The 26,522-nt window shown below is 39.7% G+C and overlaps 1 protein-coding gene and 1 pseudogene across 1 annotated transcript in view; one reads left to right on the forward strand and one right to left on the reverse strand.

The window, feature by feature from the left end:
• Nucleotides 1-26,522, forward strand: part of MYO10 (myosin X) — a 200,490-nt gene that overhangs the window by 107,068 nt on the left and 66,900 nt on the right. Inside the window, exons 5-19 of the mRNA XM_017653599.3 lie at nt 5,015-5,149; nt 6,733-6,857; nt 7,339-7,352; nt 7,465-7,549; nt 8,086-8,189; nt 16,196-16,325; nt 17,608-17,726; nt 18,649-18,795; nt 18,974-19,074; nt 19,179-19,245; nt 19,762-19,854; nt 20,270-20,338; nt 20,526-20,608; nt 22,683-22,791; nt 25,073-25,153. Coding sequence (XP_017509088.2) covers nt 5,015-5,149; nt 6,733-6,857; nt 7,339-7,352; nt 7,465-7,549; nt 8,086-8,189; nt 16,196-16,325; nt 17,608-17,726; nt 18,649-18,795; nt 18,974-19,074; nt 19,179-19,245; nt 19,762-19,854; nt 20,270-20,338; nt 20,526-20,608; nt 22,683-22,791; nt 25,073-25,153 — 1,462 coding nt within the window. The remainder of the gene's footprint in view (nt 1-5,014; nt 5,150-6,732; nt 6,858-7,338; nt 7,353-7,464; nt 7,550-8,085; nt 8,190-16,195; nt 16,326-17,607; nt 17,727-18,648; nt 18,796-18,973; nt 19,075-19,178; nt 19,246-19,761; nt 19,855-20,269; nt 20,339-20,525; nt 20,609-22,682; nt 22,792-25,072; nt 25,154-26,522) is intronic.
• On the reverse strand, nt 8,196-16,178 carry LOC140849630 (large ribosomal subunit protein uL11 pseudogene; annotated as a pseudogene).

Raw genomic sequence — 26,522 nt, forward strand, 5'->3', positions numbered from 1 at the left:
AGCTCGTCACACGGGCAGGCCCCTGGGCTCTCAGGGCCCTTCCCCACTCCTCCCTGGCACTTACCAGCCGCCCTCCTGCTGCCCCCCACCCCCACCCTGCTGCATCGCCTCTCATCGCCATGCATCCCCTCGGGCCGCCGCCACCTTGCTCCACACAGAGGGACTTTAAAGTCTTGAACCTGATTGTGACCCTGTCTTGCTTCAGCTGTCCTGTGACTTCCCGTTCTGCCTACGAAAAATTCTCAAAACTCTTTGTACAGCCTTCAAGGCCCCATATCGTCTGTTGGTTACTTTCTTCTTTGTCATTCTTACCTTGATAGAGCTTTTTAACAATATAAGCTCTTTTTGGTTCACCTGGGGGAACGGTGCTCTCTGAAGCCCGTGTTTGTGTTCGCAGTCGTGTTGGTGCCGAGGGTTAGGACTATAATTGCCATGGGCTAATGAGAAAAGTATAGGACTGGTATGTAAGTGATGTGCTATAAGCGAAGGTGAAATAACATCATAATTGCTTTACAGCTGCTGGAATAAAGGAGTGATGTGGGATAAATGAGTCACCATGCCACCCGTGGTAGCAGGAGCGCTCCAGGCTCAAAAGAGAAGCAGTGAGGCAGGGCTCCATTTGAGTGAAACGTTAACCAGCAGCTAAATTAGTCTTGTTAATTTGGATTTTATTGGTATTATATTTTATTTGTATTTAATTCTTAAATTTATTTTGGCTTCATAGATGTGTGATTACAATCAGCAAAGTATACACCTGATTATATATATCATTGTAATGTCATTATGTATGATTTATATAACATATATCATACCCAGTCTACAAGCAGTAAACTCAATTCTTATGCGATCTACCTGGAGGATAACATCAGATCCCACAGGTTAAGGGCGCAGCCCTACAAGACTGACCTCTTTTACCTCCTTTTCCCACACTAATTGCAAGTCCAGGTTGTCCCCTGTGTTTCCCATGGATCAGCTATAGGTTTGGGGTTCCAACGACCCTCCGCTTGAGTTCAGTTAATTCTCTGGAACAGCACACAGAACTCAAACACTTTACTTACCAGACTGCTGGTTTGTTATAAAAGGATACTGCCTCAGGAAAGCCAGATGGACAGGTGCACAGGGCCAGGCATGGGGAAAGGTCATGAGCTGCCATGCTCTCTTCAGGGAAGTGGATGTCCCCAAATCTCACTTGTTCACCAACTGGGAAGCTCTCCAAACCTTATCCTTTTGGATTTTTCTAAAGGCTTCATTACTAAGCACAATCGATTAAATCATTGGCCATCAGTGATTGGATTCAGCCCCCAGCCCTCTCTCCTCCCTGCAGAGCAGGGGGTGGGCCTGATCATTCCAGCCCTTTCATCACCTAGTCGGTTCCCCAGAGCAACCAGCCCCCAACCTTTGGTTACCTAGGGGCTTTCCAGAAGTCACCGAGTTAACATTGTAAAAGATACCTCTGGTGCTGCCAACACTCAGAAAATTACAAGAATTTTAGGACATCTGTGCCAGGAAATGTATAGATTTCTAATTATAAATCACAATGTCACACATATGTAACATGCATATTATGTATATTATAAATAAATCATTATACCAATGATTAATTTGAAAATGGGGTTTGTGATTGGGAGGATGTGATTCATGATCTTTCCCACCACCCCAGTTCCCTCTTTAAAGGAACCAATTCCGTAGTTGAAAGCAGTGATCTCTCAAGTGGGACCCAGCCCCTTGTGACTCCCCGATGTGGCCATGAAGGCTGCTTCTCCCTCCTCCAGGTCACTTAGCCTCTCATCCTCTTAGAGTGTCTCTCTCCCCTTCCCCGTCTTCCCCTCCCCATCCTTCTGTTTTCACCCAGTCAAGTCCTGTGCATATCTTTACATTTCTGTCTAAATGTCCCCTCCACCCTAGATCTTCACTGAACCTTTACCCTGCATCCAGATTATCCTCCCATCCCTGGAGATTTATACTTGACGGCACTCACCGTAATTTATAACTGTTTGAGGTCCCTTTCTGCTGCTAGATCGTACATGAACACTGTCCCTGGCCATTTTGCTCGTGACTGTTTTCTCTGCGGTGCAGCCTGGTGCATAGGCACACAGATGTTTAAGGAATAAAGTATACCTGTGGAAATCATCTCCATTGCTTCAAAGATCACACTGGTTTGACCCTCCGTGAATTGTTTTCATGGGGAATTCGCAGGCAGGGGTGGGGAAAGGAGGATGAGGAAGGTTAGATAAAAGCGTCCTACCTGCAGAGAGTCCTGTTACCTTGACATTTTTGTCCAGAATGTCTGACATACCTCTGGGTTTTCACAATACGTGAGTTAATTATTTTGTTCTTTGCCTTGTTCCTGTAACACTTCCGCAGGCCCGTGTTTAGGAGCCGCCGCTTCTCTCCTGGTACAGTCCAGTCTGAGTTCTGTGAAACTGCTCTCAAGAGTGATGGTTTCCAAACCTGGCCTCATAGTAGGAACATCTGGACAGTTTTTTTAAATGCTGATGATTGAATTCTCCCTTTCCAGGTTTGGATTAGGAACATATTAGGAGAGGCTAATGTGCAGCCAAGTTGGAGAATTATTGCTGAACACTGGACAAATCTCTTATTTTTGTTTCAAGTTTTACTTACATATCAAAAAACTTAAATGCTTGAAGAAAATATGCTACACAGAGAAAGAAATGTGGCTGAAGATTGATACCTATGAGTGGTTAATTACGAGACGCCCCAGGTTTTCTTCTCCTTGACCAAGTCTTTGTCCAATTTGAACAGTATCTTCTCCAAGGTGGTATTTTTGCCTGGTTACGTTTGCCAAGGTAGGCTAACTACTGTAACAAATAGCCCTCAAGTCTTAGGGGGCGAAACAAGGAAAGGGTTTCCTTCTTCTTCATTTTGAAGCTCCACATGGGAAGGTGAGAGAGTTGACTATTTCACATGTCACTTTGTTTTAGAGATGTGCCATCCCTGAGGGCTCCTGTTCAGCAGGCAGGGAAGACAGAGAGCCCAGAGGACCACGAAGGGGAATTTTTAGCTACCAGACGTGGAAATGGCGTGCTTTCCTCGTGCCTAGTTGTTCAACAGCCCACTCTTACTCAGTTGGCCACATTTAGTCTGTTACTAACTGATCAGTGTCCTTCCTAAAAAGGAGGTTGACTGTCATCCACTTCTGAGTGTCAGAGATAGAGATGGGTCCAGAGAACACACAACATTTCTGCCTCAGATGCTTTAACTAGAGAACTTACCCCTTTAAGTTGTGTTTGTTTTGATACAATTTATTCATCAACTGCTAGGTAGATTTTTTTTTTAATAGCAAGTATTCTGTTCTTGCAACTTTCTCTTAAATTCTATGTTACTCATTTTGTGTACCCTTGCAGAGTGCCTCCTGTGTGCCAGGTGGTGAACTAGGCAGGTGCCATTTACACAAAGATGAATGCTAAGCCCTTACTAGGGAGATTGATTGCTTATAGAAAACCAACCAAAGTTGGCCTAACTTCCACGGGTCTTTATTTTCTCAGACAACATGAGGCAGAACAGTTTGAGGGTTGTGGATTCAGCCACTCCCTTTAGGTGCGTCTCTGATTTCCTTGTCATTCACTTACGATCTCAAGATAGGTGTGGATTCCCCGGTATTTGCTGTCTGAGGCAAATCTGCCATTCATGCCTGGTCTCGTGTGTGCCTGCCCATCTCTCCTGGAGTCCTCAGCACGCTTGATGTTAAGCCTTTGGCTGGACTCGTGGCCCCCTGCGCTTGGCCAACCCTGTCACTTACAAAGGGAATGGAATCACTAAGATAGGCCTAGCCCAGTGGAGATTCCCCAGGGGCCTGTGGCTCCCACCTGGGCACAGATGGTATCATCTCTGAGTCATTTCCTCTCCTTTCTTTCTGTGCTTAATCACTTACCATGTTTTCACAAAAATTTCTCTTTCATAACTTCCCAGATTGTGGCACTCAATGAGAACTGCTTCTTTAGGAGCTCAGCTCTTTGTCGTGCCCATTGAGCAATTATTAAATGGAGTTTCTCCTTCCAAATCTCTCATCTCCATACCGGTTGTACTTCTTCAAGACCTGCCTGCCACATGCCTGATGACAACAGCTGATCTCCCAGGGAGCTCTGGTCTCAGTGGATGACCTCAGTCTTCCTCTCCTGCAGTCGCCTTGGGACCATCAGACTCCATCCGTTAGGCCTTCTTTCTCCACTGTCACTAATCTGTCCAGCTGAGCTAGACCCAGATCCCACTACCTGTACGATCCTTCCCCGCTCAGCTGGCCTCTGTGCTTTGCCCCCATTGTCTGACCACAAATCCTTCCCCTCTGCCCCTTGCTGGCTGCTGTTGGCCCGTCCTTCAAGACGTAGCTGTGCCCATGTACTCCTCTCAGTGGCATCCCTGCCCTTGCATTGCTTTTTCACTTTAACTTAACTGTCACCCACGTGTCACCTCTGCAGGACTTTGGACTCAGACCTGTTAAGTTTCTGACTTGGACACTTAGCTACTGCCTCCCTCGTAGGATTAGGTATGGGTCAAATGCCTGCTGGCTCATTTCCTCCACCCTTCAATAAAAGCTGTGAATTATTTCATTTGTATGCAGATTTACCTCTGTATTTCCTAGAAAGATTCTGTTAGCTGTGCTCGTTTGTTGAACAGATATTTCCCAAGTTCCTTCCAACAGCCAGACCCTGTTGAGATGTCTGGGACTCTGACTGCACAAAACAAAGGTGTCTGCTCTCACAGAGCTGCCCACCCGGGAGAGGCCCCATCCATCATACACCCTGACTACCAAAGGTTGTTCTGTTTTCCACGCACACCAAGGAGAAGCATTCATAACCCCTGAGACAGTGTGGCCAGCAGAAGAAAGTGCTTTTGCGTCCCTTTAAGTCAGCTCTTGACACAACACAGGCATTTTGATTGCCCTCTTCCCACCTTTCAACAGTTGTACTGTGGACAAATTGTAGTGATATCGGCCAAACTGGTTGTCAGAAGAAATTACATTTGGAAGCACAAATGTCTGCATTTTGTCTTTCAGTGGTGAGAGTGGGGCAGGCAAAACCGAAAGCACTAAGTTGATGCTCAAGTTTTTATCGGTCATCAGTCAACAGTCTTTGGAGTTGTCCTTAAAGGAGAAGACGTCCTGTGTTGAACAAGCTATTCTTGAAAGCAGGTATTTCTTCATGTCCTTTGTTTCCAACTCAGGGCCTTCACTTTCCTCAGGCTGTGGCTTACTGAAGAAAGAGTTTAAGTCAGTGGGCTGTTTTCTCTTTCTTGACTTCTTTTACAATTCCTCAAGGAAAAGTCTTGACATGGACTTGGCAGTTTCTGATAGCCTCCCTCACCGGGCCAGGTTTGCGTTGGTGAGGGATCCTACAGAACGTTCTGCCGCCACCTCCGACTAGAGAGCCACTGATAGCTTGTGGAGGCCTCCTGGTTGTCAGGAATTTCACCCTCCAGCCAGCGTGTAACAGGGCTTAGTACGGAGATGAGCGGGTGCCCAGTGGTCTCCGGTCCCTGGAGGCGCCGCGTGAGCAGGACGGCCTTACTGTAGCCGCTCACCATCAGCGCTACATCGCATGGCCGTGGGCCCCAGAGCCGGAAGGGGGGTCGTGCGCTGAGGTAGCAACTGAATTGTTGTTTCAGATATGTAGCTGCCCAGTGTCTGATTTGGGTCTTACAAGATTTTGGAGTTGATAGGGGCTTTACACATCCTGTTATTTAGAATTTCATCCAGGAGTTAGCAAACTCTATCAGGGGCAGCCTGTTTCTGTTTTTGTTTCAGCATTCAAACCATTCATTTTTTTAATTGTCATAAAATACACATATTTATGATTGTAAGCATTTGTCAGTGTAAGTACAGCTTCGTAGCATGAAGTACATTCACAGTGCTGGGCAGCCATGGCCACCATACATCTCCAGAACTTTTACACTTTCCTCCTAGAGACCGATATAGTTTTACTGGGACACAGACAAACTCGCTTGTTGATGGATGATTTACAGCTGCTTTCATGCTGCAGCTGCAGAGATGAATAGTTGCAGCAAAGACCACCTGACCCACAAAGCCTAAAATACTTATTATCTGGTCCTTTACAGAAGAGTCTGCTGACCCTGAGCTAGTCTCACCCATTTCACAGTTGGAAAAGACCCAAATAAATTGAGTTGCCCCAGGACATACAACAGATGGGTGAAATTTCCAGGACCAGTACTTTCTCAATTTCTAGAATTCAAGAGGCTTTTTCTGTGCAGTCCCTGGCTGGTGTGGAGAAGCCCAGGCTAGTTGCTCTGGGACCAGCCATTGCCGTCTCTTTAACTCTGGCTAGCATCCTGTGCTCGCACAACCAGCTGTAAGATCTCCCATTCAAAATAGATAAGTGTTACAAACCCATTCCAGCCAATGCTTGGAAAATCTTGCTCTTCTGTAAATAAACACAGTCACCATAGGTCCTTTTGATTTCAGATTTGTCTTGCATTTGTCTATTTTGACATTTCTGAGGAATTTGCTTGCCGTTTTTAGATCTGCCCTGTTAACACTTGCTGCTGTCCTCATTTCTTTCTTTTTTAAAGTACAGCTCAAATACAGTATGCCATAGTTTCCAGTAGGTGTCATAGTGACTTGATATTTTGTTACCTTAAGTCTAGTTACCTATAACTACAGTTACATACAGTATTATTGCCTGTGTTCCCTGCACTATACTTTACATCTCAGGGGCTTATTTATCTTATAACTGGACGTTGTTCTCCCTTCCTCCACAGTCCCATCATGGAAGCTTTCGGCAACGCGAAGACGGTGTACAATAACAACTCTAGTCGCTTTGGGAAGTTTGTGCAGCTGAACATCTGCCAGAAGGGAAATATTCAGGGCGGGAGAATTGTAGATTGTATCCTGTTTCATTTAGTGTTTGTCTGTAGTATTTGATTCTTTAAGCAGAAACTGTTCTTGCTCATCATGAGGACCAATAAAGAATGTGAAGCATTTCTTCCTGGTTCTACCTAGTTATCATTCTAATATCACTATGCTTGGCCTATTAATTACTCGAGGAGATAAGGAACCATTTTTCTCTCAGAAATCTCTGATATCCTTAATGTAAAAAGTCAGATTCATTGTCAAGTATCAGTTATTTGTTCTTTGGAATAAATTCTGCCCCATAATTTGGTTCCTCCTAGGACACCATGTCATGTTTGAAATTGATTTAGATGAATCTGTGTGTTGATGGCTTGTCTTTTGGCTCCTGAAGTCTCAATGTCAAAGAAACAGGGACTTGTAACTATTTGGGTAACAGAGAATAGAAAATTAAAGGCTAATTGAGCGCACCTTGGCCTGGTTTTGTTCCTTGACTTGCCGTTGCTTTCCACATGAAGATTTATTAGAAAAAGTAAGTAAACATGATTGAATTCACATTTCCTTCCATAATAATTTCTAGAAATTACTGAGTTGTAATAAGCAGAAGCAGCATCTCTGAATAGAAATCTGATTTATCTCCACAGAACCGAGTAGTAAGGCAAAATCCTGGGGAAAGGAATTATCACATATTCTATGCACTGCTGGCAGGGCTAGAACCTGAAGAGAGAGGTGGGTAAATGCGACACAGCAGAGAAATACATAGCAGTAATGTGTTTTCCCTTTAAAAACCATCAGTGAGTAAGAAGACACCTGTTGGACTTTGATATTATACCAGCCAAAACAAAATATATGAGAGCATCAGAAGACATTCAGTTCATTGTAGAGCTAGATAATGTGGAGGGAAAATCATCAACCGAGAAATTTTGAGTTGTTTATTTTTGGAATCTTGGTACTTTTCTGATTTAAAGGATGTTTATGAAAAAAAATAATGTGCCTAGTTTTACTTTTAATTCTTAAACACTTGGTTTTTAAGAGAAAACAGTCAAAACAGGATCCTCATCAATTTTTTTTTCCCAGTAACATTTCCTATCATCCCATTGAGTTTAATTCTATTTTCCCTAGATGATAAATAAGCACTTAATACCGTACTGTAGAAAAGTTTATGTACTTTATTTTTTAAAGCCACAAAGTGAAAACTCTTTTGGGTTCTGTCTTATCCTACCAGTAAAGTATTACTTTATGGTTTTCCTTCTTTTTTTTTGTAGAAGAATTTTATTTATCTGTGCCAGAAAACTACCACTACTTGAATCAGTCTGGATATGTAAAAGACACGACAATCAATGATCAGGAATCCTTTAGTGAAGTTATTGTAAGTTACTTTCTTTTATTTTTCCCTGTTACAAGTGACAGATTTCATTATCTGTTTCAAAAGATTTTTAAAAAATAAAAATACAAGTAATTACATTTGCACCGCTATGACAGAACAGATACTTTCTTCTTGTTCCCAGTCGCAATACAGACCATTCCAGGCTGGAAGGGTATCCAAGGAATCCTCTTTCTTTAGAAAATGGGTGTCTTTGTCATTCATGACAGATAGACTTGGTCGACTTGGGACAGCTATTCAAAAAAATAAAAATAAAACAAAAATCATGGGCTTGGCATTGAAGTAAGCAAATCCTCCATTTTTGAACTTACAAATTTCTTTTTGTTGTTGTCGTTTTTAATGAGTTTTGCAGCTAAAAACAAATCTGTCAACCATTAGACCGGGTACCTTTAGGGTCTTGTCTGGTTCTCAGCCTAATTCTGCTTGTAGGAATAGTAGTCATCTTAACAACTGTGAGTTGTAGACACATGTGATGTCTTGTAGCTCCAGGTATTATAAGGATTTTGTGATAAGGTGACTGTGTGTAGGAAGCCTGGTCATTGAGCTGTATTAACAGCCCCACCTGACTGAACATGGCCAGTAGGGCTCATCAGTGAGGTCTCATGGCCTTTGCCAAAGTGATTATAGACCAGATGATACAGGGATCTGGAGTTGATTCATCATCATAAATGCAGCTCATCGAGCACATATGACATGCACTTGATGTGAGCCATCTCTCTGGTTATTCGTAACAACTCTGTGAGGGTAGGAACTGCAGTTGGGTCTGTCCTGTGACTCAGGTTGGTGACCAGCCTAATCACAGTGCCTCATAAAGCTGGTATCTATACACAGTCTTAACTCCAAACCCCAGACTGTCAATCACAAGGCAGGTCATACCTGCTTTGGGTGCACCCAGATTCCTCTCTGTTCTCTATCCCCCATTTACTCTCTAGATTGTTCATAAGAATGCCTTGTGGAATGAAATCAAGTCTTTTTTTTTGTTCATTTGGTTGTCAAATGATCCTTTATCGGAAATTTTTCCTTTGTAATACTTAGCTAGCTGGGCATTGCACTGTACCGCTGTTGATGTCATGAGGGTGATCGTCATCAGCTTTGTAGTCCGCAGACTGGGCAGTCCCCAGGATCTCTCTAATGGTTCCAGAAAGTTCTCTAGCTAAACATCAGTGCTGCATCTGTCGGGCCATGTTTACAATCTCATCAAAAGCGATGTTTCTGTTGTGCTTAATGTTTCTCTGCTCGTTGTCTCTTGACGGCTCCTCGAAAGCTCTAATGCTCAGGGCTGAGGCAGAAGTATCACCTCAGTCTGGGCCTGTTTGTTCTGAATGGTCGGCTTCCCTAATCCTCAGACCCTTCCAATCACGTGTCCCATTGGTGAGGTCATCACCAACTTTTTTGGAAGACAGAGCCAGGGCGCAGATCTTGGGGGCCAGGGCAGACGTGGCACCGACTTGCCCACTGGTGCACCTCAGGTATATGACTTTGATCTCGTTGGGGCTGGACTTAGAGGGCATGGTGGAGGCAGCGGGTATTGGCTGAGCACTGATTCGGGACAACCAAAGAAAGTTAGACCATGGCCTCCTCTGAGCCAAAAGCGGAAAATCAAGTCTTTTTTTTAAGTGGATACATACCACACACACATCATTTCCTCATGTCCAATGTATGTATCCTTAAATTGAAAATGAAATTAAAAATAGAGTAAGCTGTGCTACCAAACTCGTCTTCCCCTCTCCCTCCCTCTTATTTGGTTCATGATGCAAAATGTTTTTTGCTCCCCATCTGTTTTTAACCTGTGAACAGTGTCTTGCAGATAGCATTGCTGTGTACCCTGGTGGGGCGTGGCATGGGATTCAGCCCTGCAAATTGGATTTTATGAACTGTGTTTTGTTTTCTTTAATTCTTTCCTAATTTTGCTTTGGCCCCCTAAGACTTCTCTCCCTACTCAAACTGTCAATTCCCAATTCATTTATCACTGTCTTTGCTGGAAAGATCATATGTTAAAATAAGTATTAAAATTCATTCTTACTGTTGATCAGTAAGGCGCAAAAAAAAACCAGTCTGTCCCAGGATTTTTCTTTCTATTTTGTTTTATTTTTGCTTCTTTCCTAAAGCCGGAGAACAGTGTTTTGTGTTTGTGGTGACAGACTCCCAGTGCTCCACGTGGCAGTTCCATCCCACAGCCGGTCCTGTTGAGCTCCCTGGCCACTAGGGAGCACTGGGCACCGAGGCCCGCCCTCGGCCTGCGGCGCCTGGCAGAGTTAATCTGATGCCTCCACTCTGCTTTCCTTTTGAGCCATCATTTTTTAACTCAGAATTGTTTGTTCTTTTTCTGAGCTACAAGTAATTGGGGGTTGGCCTATTGGCAGTATTAGCTTTTATTTTTAAGTTGAAGTGATGGGTTTTGGTATTTGAAATTTGGTCTTAGGAAACAAACTTTTTAAGTGTTCTGTTTCTAGCTTCTTAAATACTCACTTGGCAATTACTGTGTTTGGATTTTCAGTGTTAACCCATCTGAAATGTTAATGAACATTCCATGAATGTGTATTAAAATTAGAAACACGTTAATTTTTGCTATTATTTAATCTTCTGGAAGTTCTGAGCAATGCAGTCAGAAAAGAAACAGAAATAAACATGCAACTTTGGAAAGAAGGAAAAAAGTATTCTTTCCTAGAGAAAATAAGTTTTTCTTCCCCTAAACCTACAAGAATCATGAACTGGGGAAAGGCTTAAATTAAATTTCTTAACACCCATAAAATAAAACATGCTCAAGGTACTTAATATGGAAAAACTGGCTCATTACATAATAAGTAGGGAAGGAAGGATGCAGCAGTATATAATCCTTCTATTTAAAAAATAAGCATTTTATATATAGCATGTATATATGGCAATTATATGTGCAGAAAAAAGATTGGAACAAAAATGTTAGGCTGAATTTGAGGATTTTATTTCCTTTATCATTCATCATATTTTTATAATGCATATTCAGCTTTAATGATAGCATAATTATTATGATTGTATTTCTTAGATCATAAATATCACTGTCCATCCTAGCCAGCCCATATTTATGCCGTGTATAGCACCATCACCAGTAGTAACATAGAAATGGTGACAAAAAGACACAAAACTCTTAATTTTCTGTATTTATCTTGTTTGAGCACCTGCTGTGTGTCTCCACTGTTCTCGGCACCACAAGACGACGGTGAACAGTCTACATATAACCTCTCATTCTTCTGAAGAAAGAAAAATAATTGGAACAGATTATATTGGCTATTTTTTTAATGTAGCTTATCTCAGTATTTCCTTCCAAAGTCAAATGCTTTCATTTGCATTTTCCTATGTTGATTTTGCCGAGCTTGGGAATGTCAGTTTCTTTAAATGTTGGAATGCTTGGGAGTATAAACAAATTGTATGTTATAAAATAACATAATATTACCTGTTATAACATAATATTACATAATACATTATTATCAAGTTACTTGTAATTTACTCTGCCCTGATTAGCCTCCCCTTCCACCATTTCAGTCACACTGTTTATTCAGGATTCATCTGGGGTCCCCATGCCTTTGTGAGTGGCACCTCCCTGTCTCACGGCTGTGTGAGACCTTAGCAGATGTACTCTTTGGGGATAAAGCACCTTTTTTTTTTTTAATTGAAGTGTAGTTAACAATACTATATTATACTAGTTTCACGTGTACAACATAGTGATTCAACAATTCTGTACACTATGGAATTCTCACCACAATTAAGTGTAGTTACCATCTGTCACCATACAGAGCGATGACAATATTATTGACTATATTCCATATGCTGTACTTTCATCCTTGTGACTTATTTTATAATTCGAAGTTTTTCCCTCTTTATCTATTTTGCTTCCTCCCACACCCCTGCCATGCCCCTATGGCAACCACCAGTTTGTATTTATGAATCTGCTCCTGTTTGTTCATTTTCTTTGTTTTTTTAGATTCCACACATAAATGAAATCATAGGGTACTTGTCTTTCTCTTATTTCACTCAGAATAATCCCCTCTAGGTGCATCCATATTGTCAAAGTGGCAGGGTTTTATTCTCTTTTATGGCTGAGTAGTACTCCCTTCTCTCTTGTTCTCTGGCCCCTGCACCCCACCCTATGTATAATATCTTTATCCTTTCATCCATCAGTGAGAATTTGGGTTATTTCCATATCTGGGCTATTTTATTAGTGCTGCAATGAATAATATCAAATGAATATCTTTTTGAATTAGTGTTTTTGTTTTCTTCAGGTAAATACCCAAAAGTAGAATTGCTAGATCAGATGGTATTTGTATTTTAAATTTTTTATGGAATCTCCATACTGGTTTCCATAGGAGCTGTACCAATTTACATTCCCACCAACGGTGCACTTTAAATTTGTTCTTTTTTCTCTATTTGTTTCTAGTGTGATGACCACAGGTTTCCTTTGGATCTTAGGGGTTAGGACCATATCACATATTTGCCATCCCCATTTTCAAAAATACCTGTTTTCAAAAACCAGTTTTATAACAAAATTGCTGCTTAGCACTTCTGAACTATACTGAGGATTTCCCAGGCTTTTTTAAGCCTTGAGCCATATTATTGAAAAAATAAGATTATTATAATCCTTAAAGTGGCTACTCTTGCCAAAGAGGTGGGAATTGCTACTAAAAATATGGTGTCTAGGACAGTAAGAGACAATAAGTAAGGCTCTTATATCATTTTTAGCATGTACATCCACACTGCTGCTAATGGTTGCAGCCACTAAATTACTCCATGGTATGATTAATGCAGTTACCACCCAACCACCATACTCCTAACTGATTAAATTCACTGAGATTTAGACTTGAAAGTAAAGAAGTCACAAATATATTAATCTATAAGCACATTTAGTTCTTTTGTTGTCATGTCTCCATATATAACCTTTGTATATATTTTGAGAACTTAATGAAGAATTTTTTCATGGGACATCTTTTGATACTTTTCATTTGACAGTTTGAAATTTTCTGCTACTGTAAGCTGCTTAAAAATTTTATTTCCTTTTAGTATTCTATAAAGTCCAAGTAGGTGGCTTAAACAGTGAAGACTTTATTTAGTTTCTGTGGTCATTCTAAGATGAGCTAAAAAAAACTTGTCAGTTAGTGTTGAATATGTCTTAGGAGATATGAGGAAACTTTAATCATAAAAGGGAAATAATAACTTTTGCATGAGTAGTTGCTTTTGTAATCATTTTGCTAATGTCTGATTTGTTCCTACCACTGTTTGAAAGGTCTTGAGAATAAGAAAATATTGTGTATTTCTTAACCATATTTGCTTTACAATAAGTAAATTTGAATAAATATTTTCCCATAGGCTTTTTCAGAATTGGCAGGCACTTGACAAACACTTCTTCGCATCAATTTCTGTTTGTACCCTTGAAATGAGTCTTCTAACCTGTGATTAAATAATTCATGGTGTTTTTATTTTTAGTAATCAACTTTGAGATACAATGTACATATCATTAAATGTTATCACTTAAATTATACGTTTCAGTGAATTTTGAATTCCTGGTTACATGAATTCCCATGTACCCACAACCACAATCAAAATAAAAGACAATTCTATACCCCAAAAGTTTCTTAGCCCTCTAAGACCACTAGGAAACCACTGATCTGCTTTCAGTCACTATAGTAGGTTTGTCTTTTCTGGAGTTTCGTGTAAGTGAAATCATAGAGTGTATTCTCTTGTGTCTAGTGTCTTGCTTATCCACATCACACATAACACAATTCATTCTTTTTTGTAGTGAGTAATAGTCCGTTGAATAGACAGCAGTTTGCTCATCCATTCACCTATCAATAGTGTCATATGTTGTAAAAATATTGTCAAAACATTAAAATATGTGAGAGAATGTAATGATAAGCCTGCCAACCCAACATTACAACTATTTTATAAATATATATTACCCTTGAACAATGTGGGGGTTAGATGTGCTGACCCCGCTATGCAGTCAAACCCATGTATAAATTTTGACACCCGTCCCCCCAAAAATTTTATAGCTTGTTGACCAGAAGTCTTAGCAATAACATTAACAATTAACATGTATTTTGTGTCATATTATTTACTGCATTCTTATGCTAGAATAAACTAGAGAAAAGGATGTTTTTTCAAATTGTTGCAAATCTCAAAAGGCTTCCAGTGTATTTATTGAAAAAAATCCACATACAAGTGGGCCTGTGCAGTTGAACTCTACATTGTTCAGAAGTAAACTGTATTTTCAATTTTGTGTATTTTCTTCCAGCCTTATTTTCTTAGAAACTTAGTTGCAAAAATATAATTTACTTTTTATATAAAGCTATCATAAATATAATCATGTGTCTTTATAATCATAATTTCCTTTTAAAAACTATACACTATTCAAACAAGTTTATTATATTTGATTTGTCTGATTATAGGATAGTTAGAATTTTTTCTCTGAAAGTGTTAACACTGTAGTGAATATTTCGCATGACTTTCTTTCCTATTGAGATTTTCCTTGTAACACATTACCAGCTCTGAAATTTCAGGACATTACAGAGATTTCTTTTGTCTTTTTATGTCCCTGGAAAGTAATAGAGTTGAATGAATAATAAGTTTTTAGGTGTTGGGTCCGTGGGCCTGACTTTGAATCTTGATTGTGCAACCCTGAGAAAGTTATATACCCTCTCTGATATTTGTAAAATTATGTGTATGTGTGGCCCAGCATGATGTAATTGCGTTTTCCAAAAATTATACTGATTTGTAGTACCAGTGGCCAGGGTGCATACATGTCCCAGTTGCACCAAGTTAAGGTTCACTGTTTAGAAATTTTTTGCTAATTTAATAGAAGTGATCTCCAATTTTCTTTAACTGCTGTAGTTTGATTTCTATGAAGGTTTGTCATTTCCTCCTCAGAGAAGTGCTTACTTTATTTTTGTTTCATCTCTCTTAGTATAGCTAAGCTATGGCTCCTTCCTGGTCATTTTTAAATTGTTTCCCTGTCTACTGTGTTTGCCCTTTATTTCATCTTCATTATTTTTTCCTTGTAAAGAAATTAAACTTTTCACATTGTCAAATCTCTAGTTGTTTCCTTTTGCGATTTCTGTTGCTTCAAGGCAGCGCATGGTTTCCTTCTTCCTGGTCCCCCGTGGACACTGTAGTGAGCGTCACGTTACGTATCCACGTTCTCTCTGTAGGTCATTTTCATCAGTATTGCCAACAACTCTGCCTTTGGTTGCATGTTTCTTGGTGGTGGAAGTGTTGATTTAGCTAATTTCCCCCCAACAGGAGTATGACTTCTAAATCACTATAGAAAGTGAGTGAATCTTAGAGATGATTAAGACTGTTGGCTTCAGTTATTTAGGTCCTTGGATTTAGTAGCAAACCCCCCATAAGTGCCTGTTTTTATTTTTCCCAAAACCATAGAACATTAGCTTTCATTTGTTCTCCAAAGACCAAGACCTTAAAAATCCTTTGGAGAAAGTAAAAACAGAGATATGAAGAGTATCTAGGGAAGAAAGAGCCATTCAGATTTTCCATCGGTATCTATTATAAAAGGAACAGAAAACTCTGTGGAGGTCCTGATAGAGAATTTTATTCCACTTACTTGGATTCCTGCCACATTTAACCGTTATTTAACCAGAATTTACCCTATAGGAGTACTATGAGGTCCTGTCCCCACTCCTTTTTTTATTGTAAGAAAATAAATGTTTTATTAGGCTTTGATATTTGCATTAAAAAGTATTTCTTTATCCACCATCAGAGGTAATTTTTTTGTGGCATAACTAGGGGGCTTGTTTTTATTTCATTGATTGGCTTACTCGGCATTCTACATTCTTAATGTCGGGTTCTTTTATGAGTACTTGCATAAAGTCTTTATCATTTGAAAGTGAGGAGCATGCCTCTATGTCCTGTTTTCTTGCCTTTAGAGAAATACCTAAGTGAGTAATGAGCATTTTTCATTTTCTTTAGTATGAAAAAAACAACATGTAAATATGTTGATTTTCTTCCAGACGGCAATGGAAGTAATGCAGTTTAGCAAGGAAGAAGTTCGGGAAGTTTTGAGGTTGCTTGCTGGTATATTACAGCTTGGGAACATAGAATTTATCACTGCCGGTGGGGCACAGGTTTCCTTCAAAACAGGTAAGATTGTTGCCTCCCACCTTGGCTTTTTCCCTGATAGGAGACTTACACCTAAAATATTTACTAGATGGCCTCTTACAGGAAAAGTTTTCTGACCCCTGGAATAGAGAGCTACAGAACATTGTATCTAATGTGAATAGTCTGTTAATAGAGGGTTGAAGCATCTGAGAAGTGATAACTGAATGGGATGGAAGCTGTGTTCTCATTCTTACTAAGAGAAAAGGAAAATGGGCCCTGTAAGAGGAAATAGGACCAACAAGGATTAGGGTGTAGGGCTGCCGTGGTTTTTCAGAGTTACTTAGTGGTGGCACAGTGTGACGGGGAAGACCTTTGGTTTTTAAGCAAGAATGCTTGGTTCATGTTCCAGCTCTGCCACAGGCTGTTAACTTGGGTTGTCCCCACCAGACTAGTGGCTCCTTGTCTATAAATACCTTAGAGGTGTGTTAATATTCAGTGAGTTAATATGTACATAGTATGTCAGTCATCATTTCCTGGAGTGATTTGTGTATTCTGTAAACTTTTCTGATGGAAGCAATGTATGAGGGCATGGAGGCTGGGGACTGGATAAGTTCAAGTTCAGAATGGCTCTGTGGGAGCCTAGAGTTTCCAAATAATTGACCCTAGCACTTTTTACTAATCTTAATATCATAGAGAACCCCGAAGAGGTCGTATCTGTCCATGTTTGCTGCATTAGAAATTAAAACAGTGACATTTAAAATAACTGTAATAAACCCACTGCATATTAAAATAATATCATTTTTATTGAAATGACTTTCTTCCAAGCCAACAAAAATTAGAAGACTGACACTGTCTTAAATTTTTGCAAATTTTAAAAAATACCTAATGCAATGGACAACTCTCACATCTGGTTAGATTCTCATATTTGCTTCTATGCTCCATTTGTTGAGGTGGGAGCCAGTGGAAAACTTCTGCTTACTTGTGATGGAATGAGAGTAAAATAGCAGATAACATCTTAGTGTTATTATTTAAAATACTTCTGACCTTGCAAACCTCTGACAGCATCTTGGGGATTCCACCCTCAGTCTGCAGATCATGCCTCGTTCAAGCACCAGGTTCTGTGCTACTAACCTGAAATACATTAAGGGAGTAAATTAATTTACCGGTAGAACATGTGTTCTGTAAATTCTGCCTGAGGAATTTAGAAATAGTCTCGGCTTCGATGTGTTGCTCTGTGGAGTTAGCTTTGAACCGGTTTGGGTTCCCACGGCCTGTCCCTTCTCTGGACTCTGTGTCCACTTCTGTTTTGTTCTTGATTCCCCAGCCTTGGGCAGGTCTGCAGAGTTACTTGGGCTGGACCCAACACAGCTCACGGACGCTCTGACCCAGAGATCCATGTTCCTCAGGGGGGAGGAGATCCTCACGCCGCTTAACGTCCAACAGGTACACGCATTTTTCCAGCAAAGCTTGTTTTAAAAGATGCTCCTGGGTTATTATTTCTATGGCTTTGATTCGAATAAGTAACTGCAGTGAACCATTCAAGTAACTGGTTCATGATCAGACATAAAGATACTCACACTAGGGGATAGACAAAGTTCTTGGGTTGTTTTCTTAGAGGCACTATGGTGTCATCTTTAAGAGGATTCGGTCTGAGGGAGATTTTGTGAGTTTGAGTCCTGACTGTTCCACTTCTTACTTTGAGTTCTTGGGAAATTTTGGTCTCTGTGCCTTGGTTTCCTCCTCTGTAAGACAAGGATAATTACCATACCTAATCACAGGATTCTTGTAAGGGTAACAATCTCCAAATAAATTTTATTTCATATAGTTTAAATAAGCCCTAAGTAAGCATTAGCTATAATTATTGGTTAATGAAAACAATGCAACAGGATATTGTATTATTTTTGCCTCTGCCACTGCCTTGAGCCAATTATTTGTGCTAGCCCTCTAATACCAATTTCTTGATTGGATAAGAAAAAAATGCTAACTATACCATGAAGACAATTTTTATGTGTACAAAGTAGAATATGAGAAGATGATGATAACACTCAGGTCTGAATTACGGTTTTAAACTTAATCAAGTTTGTAGTTGTATATATTGATTCAAATCCTTTCCAGTAACTTAACATACAAAGTTGGTTTTGAAAGCCTGATATTTAAAGGAATTCTTGGTGAATCCTGCTTTTGTACAGTAAATAGGTGAGCTTTAGTTTGCCCTTTCTTTAGACATCCGGGTGGTGTTGATTCACTGAACGCTGGGTGTAAGGTGCCAGCCCTGTTTGGCGAAGTGCAGGGGATGGGCCCACCTCACCTGCTTGGACTGTGTGTGGCCCCCTGGAAGTGGTGACCCTGTCTCCTCTTGCCACAGGCAGTTGATAGCAGGGACTCCTTGGCCATGGCACTTTATGCACGCTGCTTCGAGTGGGTGATTAAAAAGATCAACAGCAGGATCAAAGGCAAAGATGACTTTAAATCTATCGGCATTCTTGACATCTTTGGATTTGAAAACTTTGAGGTATGCTTCCTGCAAGTGGGACACGTGAATTCTTTTCTCTCCAGGACTGGCTAATCTTAAATCTCTTTAAACAAATATGGATATTTTTTCCCCTGCAGATTTCATTTTTCCTTTTCTTCACTTTTATTTGTAACAGTGAGAGCACTAAAGATACTTGTTGACTGGTTTCCCCCCTTAGGTTAATCACTTTGAGCAGTTCAATATAAACTATGCAAATGAGAAGCTTCAGGAATATTTCAACAAGCATATTTTTTCTTTAGAACAACTAGAATATAGCAGGTGAGCACTCAGAATTCCATGTCAGTTTTTTTAATTAGCCACTAAATTAGATAGTTTAAAAGCTATATTTTATTCTAACTTGGTCTTTTTTATTCTTCCTACAGAGAAGGATTAGTGTGGGAAGATATTGACTGGCTAGACAATGGAGAATGCCTGGACTTGATCGAGAAGGTAATGTATTGAGGAAGAATTGTTGGTCCCAGGAGTGTCCAGCTGGGCTGATTCACATTTATGGGAACAAAGTTGCTTGTGCGAACACGCACATCAAAGATGTGAATGTTTAGAACACAATGGACTGTTTGGAAACATAAATATAAATGTGCAAGGTTGGATTTAAATACTTGGCGGCTTCAAACCTATTGTCTAACTGAACTCTGTGATTTGGAATCAACAGTGTTTGAATCCACGTCACTTAGATTTTAAGTCAGTATCAAAACCCTTGCCAGACCAGTAGTAGACTGGCCAGGTGTCAAAGTTTTATCCGTAAAATTGCAATGGGCTCAAATATTTTTATGTTTATATGGAATTTAAATTAGATTTTTTTTTTACGGTATCATTCTGGATTTTTTCCAATCTGTGAAATTATTACGCCTTTTAGCTACTTACAATAGAAAGGAAAGGCACTCTAAAATATTTTGAGGCATACATTCAACTTTTAATTCATTTAACCTTTTTTCCCTCTTCTAGAAACTTGGCCTCTTAGCCCTTATCAATGAAGAAAGCCACTTTCCTCAAGCCACGGACAGCACTTTATTGGAGAAGTTACATAATCAGCATGCTGTACGTCAAAACCTGCCAATTCTTAGTTCCATCTAAATAGCAAATCTGTGGATTAAGATTACATACTAATTATTTTCATTCTGTTGGTCCCCACTATGCTTCCCACCTTTGATTTTTTTTCCCCCTCAACCAAAGCTCTTCTCCGAATGCTTGAACTAAATTGCAATGGGCCAAAGGGGTAGATTGGGGCTCCTTGTCAGAATATGCCCACATTTATGACTATAGAATTTGATATTTTTAACCTACTGTAGTGACATAAAAATGACATGGTTTTGCCAAGTTACATCACATGCTGTCTTAAACCTCTGATCCGTGGTGGGTTTTGAAATTGTCTTCACTGTTGTAGTTAGTTTTCTTTGAAAGTCAGTGAAAATCACTAATGGAAATGAAGCATTTTTATTTGTTTTTTTATTAGAATAACCACTTCTATGTGAAGCCCAGAGTTGCAGTCAACAATTTTGGAGTGAAACACTACGCTGGAGAGGTAATTTCTTAAATAAGATCCTTATTTATATCTGCCCATTTAGTATTAGAGAAATGGTAATTTCAAAAGCCAATTCTAAGTATATTGCAATGACTGCTATTCATAAGTCTAGCTTTTAAAGGAGATATTTGTGACGTGAAATTATTCTTTGGACCAATTCTACCTTCTCTCATTTATTTAAAACCAGGTGCAGTATGATGTCCGGGGCATATTGGAGAAGAACAGAGACACCTTTAGAGATGATCTTCTCAACTTGCTCAGAGAAAGCCGGTATGTCAATTTCCTCCCCAAGACGTTGTTAGCAAGCAAAGTAATACTGGTGCAAATGCCTGTAATTTATGAGCATAGAAAAAAAGAATATGGAAGCAACCTGAACTATCATTTTATTCCCTGAACAATATTTTATTGATAAAATGACATAAAATAATACTATTAGTGATTACCATTTCATGAGGTACTGTAAGCACAGCAAGTCTGTGACAAATGCTGTTATTAATCCTACTATGCAGACCAGAGACTGAGACCTAGAGCAATTAAGTGACTGGCCCAAGATGCCACAGCTAGTTTTGATCTATCTCTGGCTCAGTAACCTAAGATCTTAACCAGTATGACCTCTTCCTTCACAACAAGCTTAGAGCTATGGCTTAACTTGATCGCGGCCTTGGGATTGTAGGGCCCATAGGCCATCTAATGAAGGATGGCAAGAGAAACAAGTACAAATTTGGCTAAAATGATAAATTTATCACACATTCCTTCATTCATGAATTGTAAATTCACACCATTAAGTCAATAGTTGATTAGCGATGTGTATAAAGTCAGGAGGCTTTGTGAGAGAGAAGTGGGGAAACTAACCTTTTGGTAAAGCTTTTAATTCCTGTGTCTGATCCAGTGTGAGTCTATAACAAAAACAAAATTTTTTAATATCTAAGGAAGGAAACAAGCACAATTATTAAAAACCTGTATAATACTTTTAGAAATGCAAATGCCAGGAGGCCACCTGTCACTTAGGTAGCTGTGAACTGGGAGCAAAGGCAGTCCCCCTACAATGTCAGCTTAGCAGCTCAGAATTGGAAGTGTTTGGTTTTTAAATTTTCTTTCATTCTTCTCTCTGAAAATGCCCCATTTACAACATCGTCAGCTATTTTTATCTTCAGATGAGTGTTCAGACCTGTAAAAATGGCAGTGTTTTTAATATACCATAGCATGGTATCCATCCAAAGAGTTTCTTAGTTATTAAAGTGATACATTTAAATAAAAGCAGCCTCATGTGAATAGAAGCATTTCATTGTAAAGATCCCAGGCGTGGAGATGAACATCTGTCATAATGTAGCGGTTTTGTGGTTGGAGGGAAGAACGTCTGTTGTCATCGGCAAACTAGGGGGCTGGGTCATCTGCTCACTCTGCTCTCTTCCACCTTTGACATCTGTGACATTTTAATGGGACCAAAGCTTTTCTCCAAAGTGCTCAAAGCACAGTTAGAGAACTTCAAAGAGTGAGCATGAAATAGCATCCTAGAACAAAAATGGGAAAGGGTCGGGCAAGGCGAGAAGTGACGGGGCAGCCTTATGTGGCCGCCTTGGGACACAGCATGGATGGCCAGACATTGTCCCCGCCTTTCCTGGGCTCAGTGAGGCCACCAACAAGCTCCCCACACCCCTACTTTACAGCTTATAACATCTTCATGCAAGGAATATAAAAAGAAGTTATTGAGTGGCCTTTGACTTTCTTAGCTCATAGTGGACATGAATTTTATAGAGCTTTTTGGTAGTAATAATAGTTACCATCAGCACTTACAATGTGCCAGACACCGTGCTCAGCCTTCATTACATTTTCTCATTTCATTTGCACATTATGGGATAAATTCTAAAATTTGCCCCCCATGTTCATAGGTGAAAAAAATGAGGCCAGGAGAGTCAAGCAGTCCTGCTCAAACCACGCAGCTAGGAAGTAGCAGAGGCAGAATTTGAACCCTGCTCTCGCACCCCAGGGATAGCACCTTTCCATCTGTTGGCGGTTGGGTCTTTGCAGCCCTGAGATGCGAAGAACAAATGAGGCAAGGAAATGAAGGCTGCAAGAGCTTAGGTGGAGCTCCGGGAAGCGGCACGTCACCCTGGGTCACGTGAATCCAGGCCACTTCCGCCTTCTCTAGTGCTCTGAAGGCGGCCACATTTTCTCCCCAATTCCTAAAGCTCTTTGGCAATGATTGGTTTGAAATCTTTGGAAGCTGCTCTTCCAAGCCTTGGTATGTTACATTCAGTGGGAAAATGTGTTGTAATTATAGTAATCCAACACCTAACAATTGGGGATGTGCCCTTCATGGCCCTTCTGCTCTTTGCTCACACAGATTTGACTTCATCTATGACCTATTTGAACACATTTCAAGCCGCAATAACCAGGATACCTTGAAATGTGGAAGCAAACATCGGCGGCCGACAGTCAGCTCACAATTCAAGGTCAGTGTACTCTGCTGGCCTTAATTGATCATTACTGTGACCTTAAGTATTGAAAACAGGAATTGGGTGTGCATGAGATCTGTGAGGTATTTTCTTTCTTTTATATCGTCCTTTTAAACTAGACAGTGCTTTAGAAACAAAATATACATCTTTTTTGGAGTCAGATGAAAATGTAGATTTTTTTTTGGCCTTTTTAAAAATAGCTGCTTATTCTAAGCTTATGAAATAGTAGTTCTTAAGGAGGACTGTTTGGCCACTTGGGATCATTCTCATTTGTATTTAGAGGCTCAAGTGAATATAGTCTATTTCTTCCCATATCTGGATTTTTATATTTTTGTCAGGTATATTTACAGAATCATAATTGGGAATAATCACCAGTAAGTGCATATTTAAATAAGATTGATGTCAGTTACCTTGTCCAGATGTCCAGAATTCAGGGAAAATAAGGAACAATCTTATTTGCATTGTGTGTGTGTGTATGTGTATATATATATATATACACACACACATACGTGTTTTAGAGATAGAGCATATGAAGACTGTTTCCCTAACTTAATTGTTCTGTCTGACCCCAAGTGATAAATTCTAATAGGGAGGAAACTGGAGGCATGTCAGTCAACAGGCATTTATTAAATGTGCCCTCTGTGAGGCCGTCTTTCATTCACAGTTGGACGCACTGGGTAGAGTTCTGTGTGAGGTCTGCTGTACAGCATGGTTGCCAATGAGCCAGATACACACCAGCATGGCTGACAGTGTTGGGTATGTGATGTTAGGAGCAGGTTGCACCCAGATAGGATATAGTTATAATGGCTCTTATTTATTAGGTACTTATTATGTGCCAGTCATTGGGCTAATCACCTTATATACACTATCTTGTTCCTCTCTCCCATAATCTTATAAGTACATGTTATCATCCCCATTTTATAGATGAAGGAACTGAGGATTAGAGACATGGAGACCCATTCACTCCCTCTGTGAGGACGAAGCTGGGATTTGAATTCAACCTGTCTAACCTGTGTGACTCTCAGACCTAGGCTCTTAATCTTCCAGTGGAGGTGTTACGTTTTCTTTTTCTAGGACAGTGTATTGTCTTGGAAGACTTGTGGATACTTGGGGCTTAAGTTGGACTAGGAATCAAGGCAATGGGAAGAGTGGGCAGGCCCTGCAGGTAGAGACGAGGGCAAGAGGAAGAGGCCTGAGACAGGAATCGGGGCCCTGTCTTGGGAGTCTTGCATGAGGTTGAACTGGTACTGCAGTTCGAAGGGCCATGAATGCCACGACCTTCTATCATCTGTGAGAAATTGAAAGCTTAGCTTTCTGAGCAGAGAAGAAACGAATCAATGTAGTGTGGCAGATGACCCAGTTTCTTCAGGGAAATTGTAAGAAGGAAAAAGAAATGGAGGGATGAACCAATCAATTAAAAGAGACTTAAAAATCACACCAGCACCACTAGGTGAACTTACTACATTCCAATTTCAAAGAACTGACCATTTAAAAATTATGAAATTTGAGACAGTTGAGTATTATAACATGAAGCTTGAAGACAGTCATGTTATTTAGTATTGATAGTAAGGGACAGTCTTTTTAGGATGATGATCTGATAGTTACATATATGTTTTAAAGTGTTCAGCCTTTAATAATACGTATTCAAACTTGGGCGAAATAATTTGGCATCTAGGATTTGCTTTTCTACAAAAGGTGGGTGTGGTATGTAGGAGACAGAGATGAAATGAGATTAGCTATGAGCTGAAGCTCATGAAGAGTCCTCATTACATGCTCTGCTTTGGCAAATGTTTGAGTCTTCACAATAAAAAAAAACTGAAAAAAAAAAAGCAGGTACTATAGAAGATTGATCTGCCTGAAGATTTGAAGATAACACAGAAAGGCTGTGGCTCAAAGACCAGTGAAGGCCTGGTATAGGCCCTCTTTTTGATGGAATTAATGAATTAGGAATTACTCCAGTGGGAGCAGTCTCAGAATTCTTTACTAAACATGGAAATATCTTAGTGGTTTTTACTAGTTTGTATTTTTTTTTTTAATGGTACTATTTCAAGGAAGTGACAAATGAGTTTTATATATCCTGAAATAATTTAAGTGACAATGAATTGTAATACCTTTGCTTTATTTTATGTTAGAACATCATTAAAAATAAAAACTATTATTCCTTTGATTTATATGGTTCTGTTTTTCCATTCTTGTTCTGATGAGTGCTAGGGGGCTGAGAAATTTAAAGAATGACAATAAGAGACTAAGACAACATATACATTTTCCTTTCTACTAGGACTCGCTGCATTCCTTAATGGGGACACTAAGCTCCTCTAATCCTTTCTTTGTGCGCTGTATCAAGCCAAACATGCAGAAGGTAAGATTTATGGCCATTCTAGACAGAGCCTGCGTTTTTAAGGACACCACCTCCTGGGATGGTTACTCACAGTTTCTCCAAAGTCTTTCATTACAGATGGTTGGAAATACAGATGACATTATTCCAACCTAACATTAAATGGAAAACTTCCCTTTGTCTCTTGGGCCTATTCATCTGCTTTTGAATGATGCCATGAAGCTTTCACTTTTTTTTTTAATATAGCAAATAGCATTTGGGTCAAAGTTCTTGGGCAAACTTCTTTTTTAGAAGAACTAGTTGGTGTGTTTTTGGTGGTTGATTTTTTGTTTTCTTTTGCTTTATTCAACATGATGAAGTCTACATTCTAAGTGGTAAGGCTGAATTTTCAGAAGGACTTTAACTAGGTGCTAGTCACTAATTTGGAAACTCCTGAGAGGTTGTCATCATAAGTGATCATGTCTAGGCTCTGTGATTTTAGCTTTTTAATGCCATATCCTGATCAGAAACTGTGAGTTTTAAAAGAAGAAGCTATCTAAACAAAGAAAATTTAGTATTAGGTATATGCAGTTGCTGAGTCCAAGACTAAATGGGCACCTTGCCTTAAAGAGTGGTTTAAGGATTGAAATAAGCTTGATTTGCAAACATCAGCACTTAGGAACCCCCTAAAGAGAGGAGAATCCCTGACAAGACAGTAATATCATGGGCCCCCATTGAAAAACTAGATGCCATCCCCATGAGGATTAAGGTAAGGAATCTGGCTTGAGCTGTTTCCCGTGAGACTGTGGAACATTCTGTTAACTTCCCTGATTCCGGATCTTTCTTTTTATACTGCTCACCAGTTGTCTTTGACATAGTATTACAGTGAGTCCTCATTTATAGTTTAAAGATTTTTTTTAAATCAGAACCATAATGTTGAATTCTTGCTCTTGTAAGAAGACAAAAATGGATTTTCTTTTAAATGAAGAATAACCTGTTCAGTGTGTTACCTTAATTATCTCCCAAGGTGTCATGGTGGGAATTTGGCGTCAGTGCAGCATGAAGCGTCCAAGACTGCTCTTAACAGAAGATTAGTGATGACTTAATGTACATCTGTCCTGGTAGTTTAAAAAATAAATCATCTTTCCATTTTTCAACTTTATGTTCAAATGTTTAAGCAATCACAAAACAAATGGCAACATAAGCAGTACGTAGCCTTTTGGACATAATGTAGGAAATTAATAGTTAAAAACTTAACAATATGCCATGTCAGCCACTTCATAACCCCAGTGAGCAGTGTTTCCAAGACAATATAAATAACTGCACGTTTTTGAGTCCACGCTCACAGGAGCTGTAAGAAACAGCTTTTTACAACTTTCTTTCCTCTTTTTACAACCGGAATAGTAATACTATA

The sequence above is a fragment of the Manis javanica genome, chromosome 1, assembly GCF_040802235.1.
Source record: "Manis javanica isolate MJ-LG chromosome 1, MJ_LKY, whole genome shotgun sequence".
Lineage (NCBI taxonomy): Eukaryota > Metazoa > Chordata > Mammalia > Pholidota > Manidae > Manis > Manis javanica.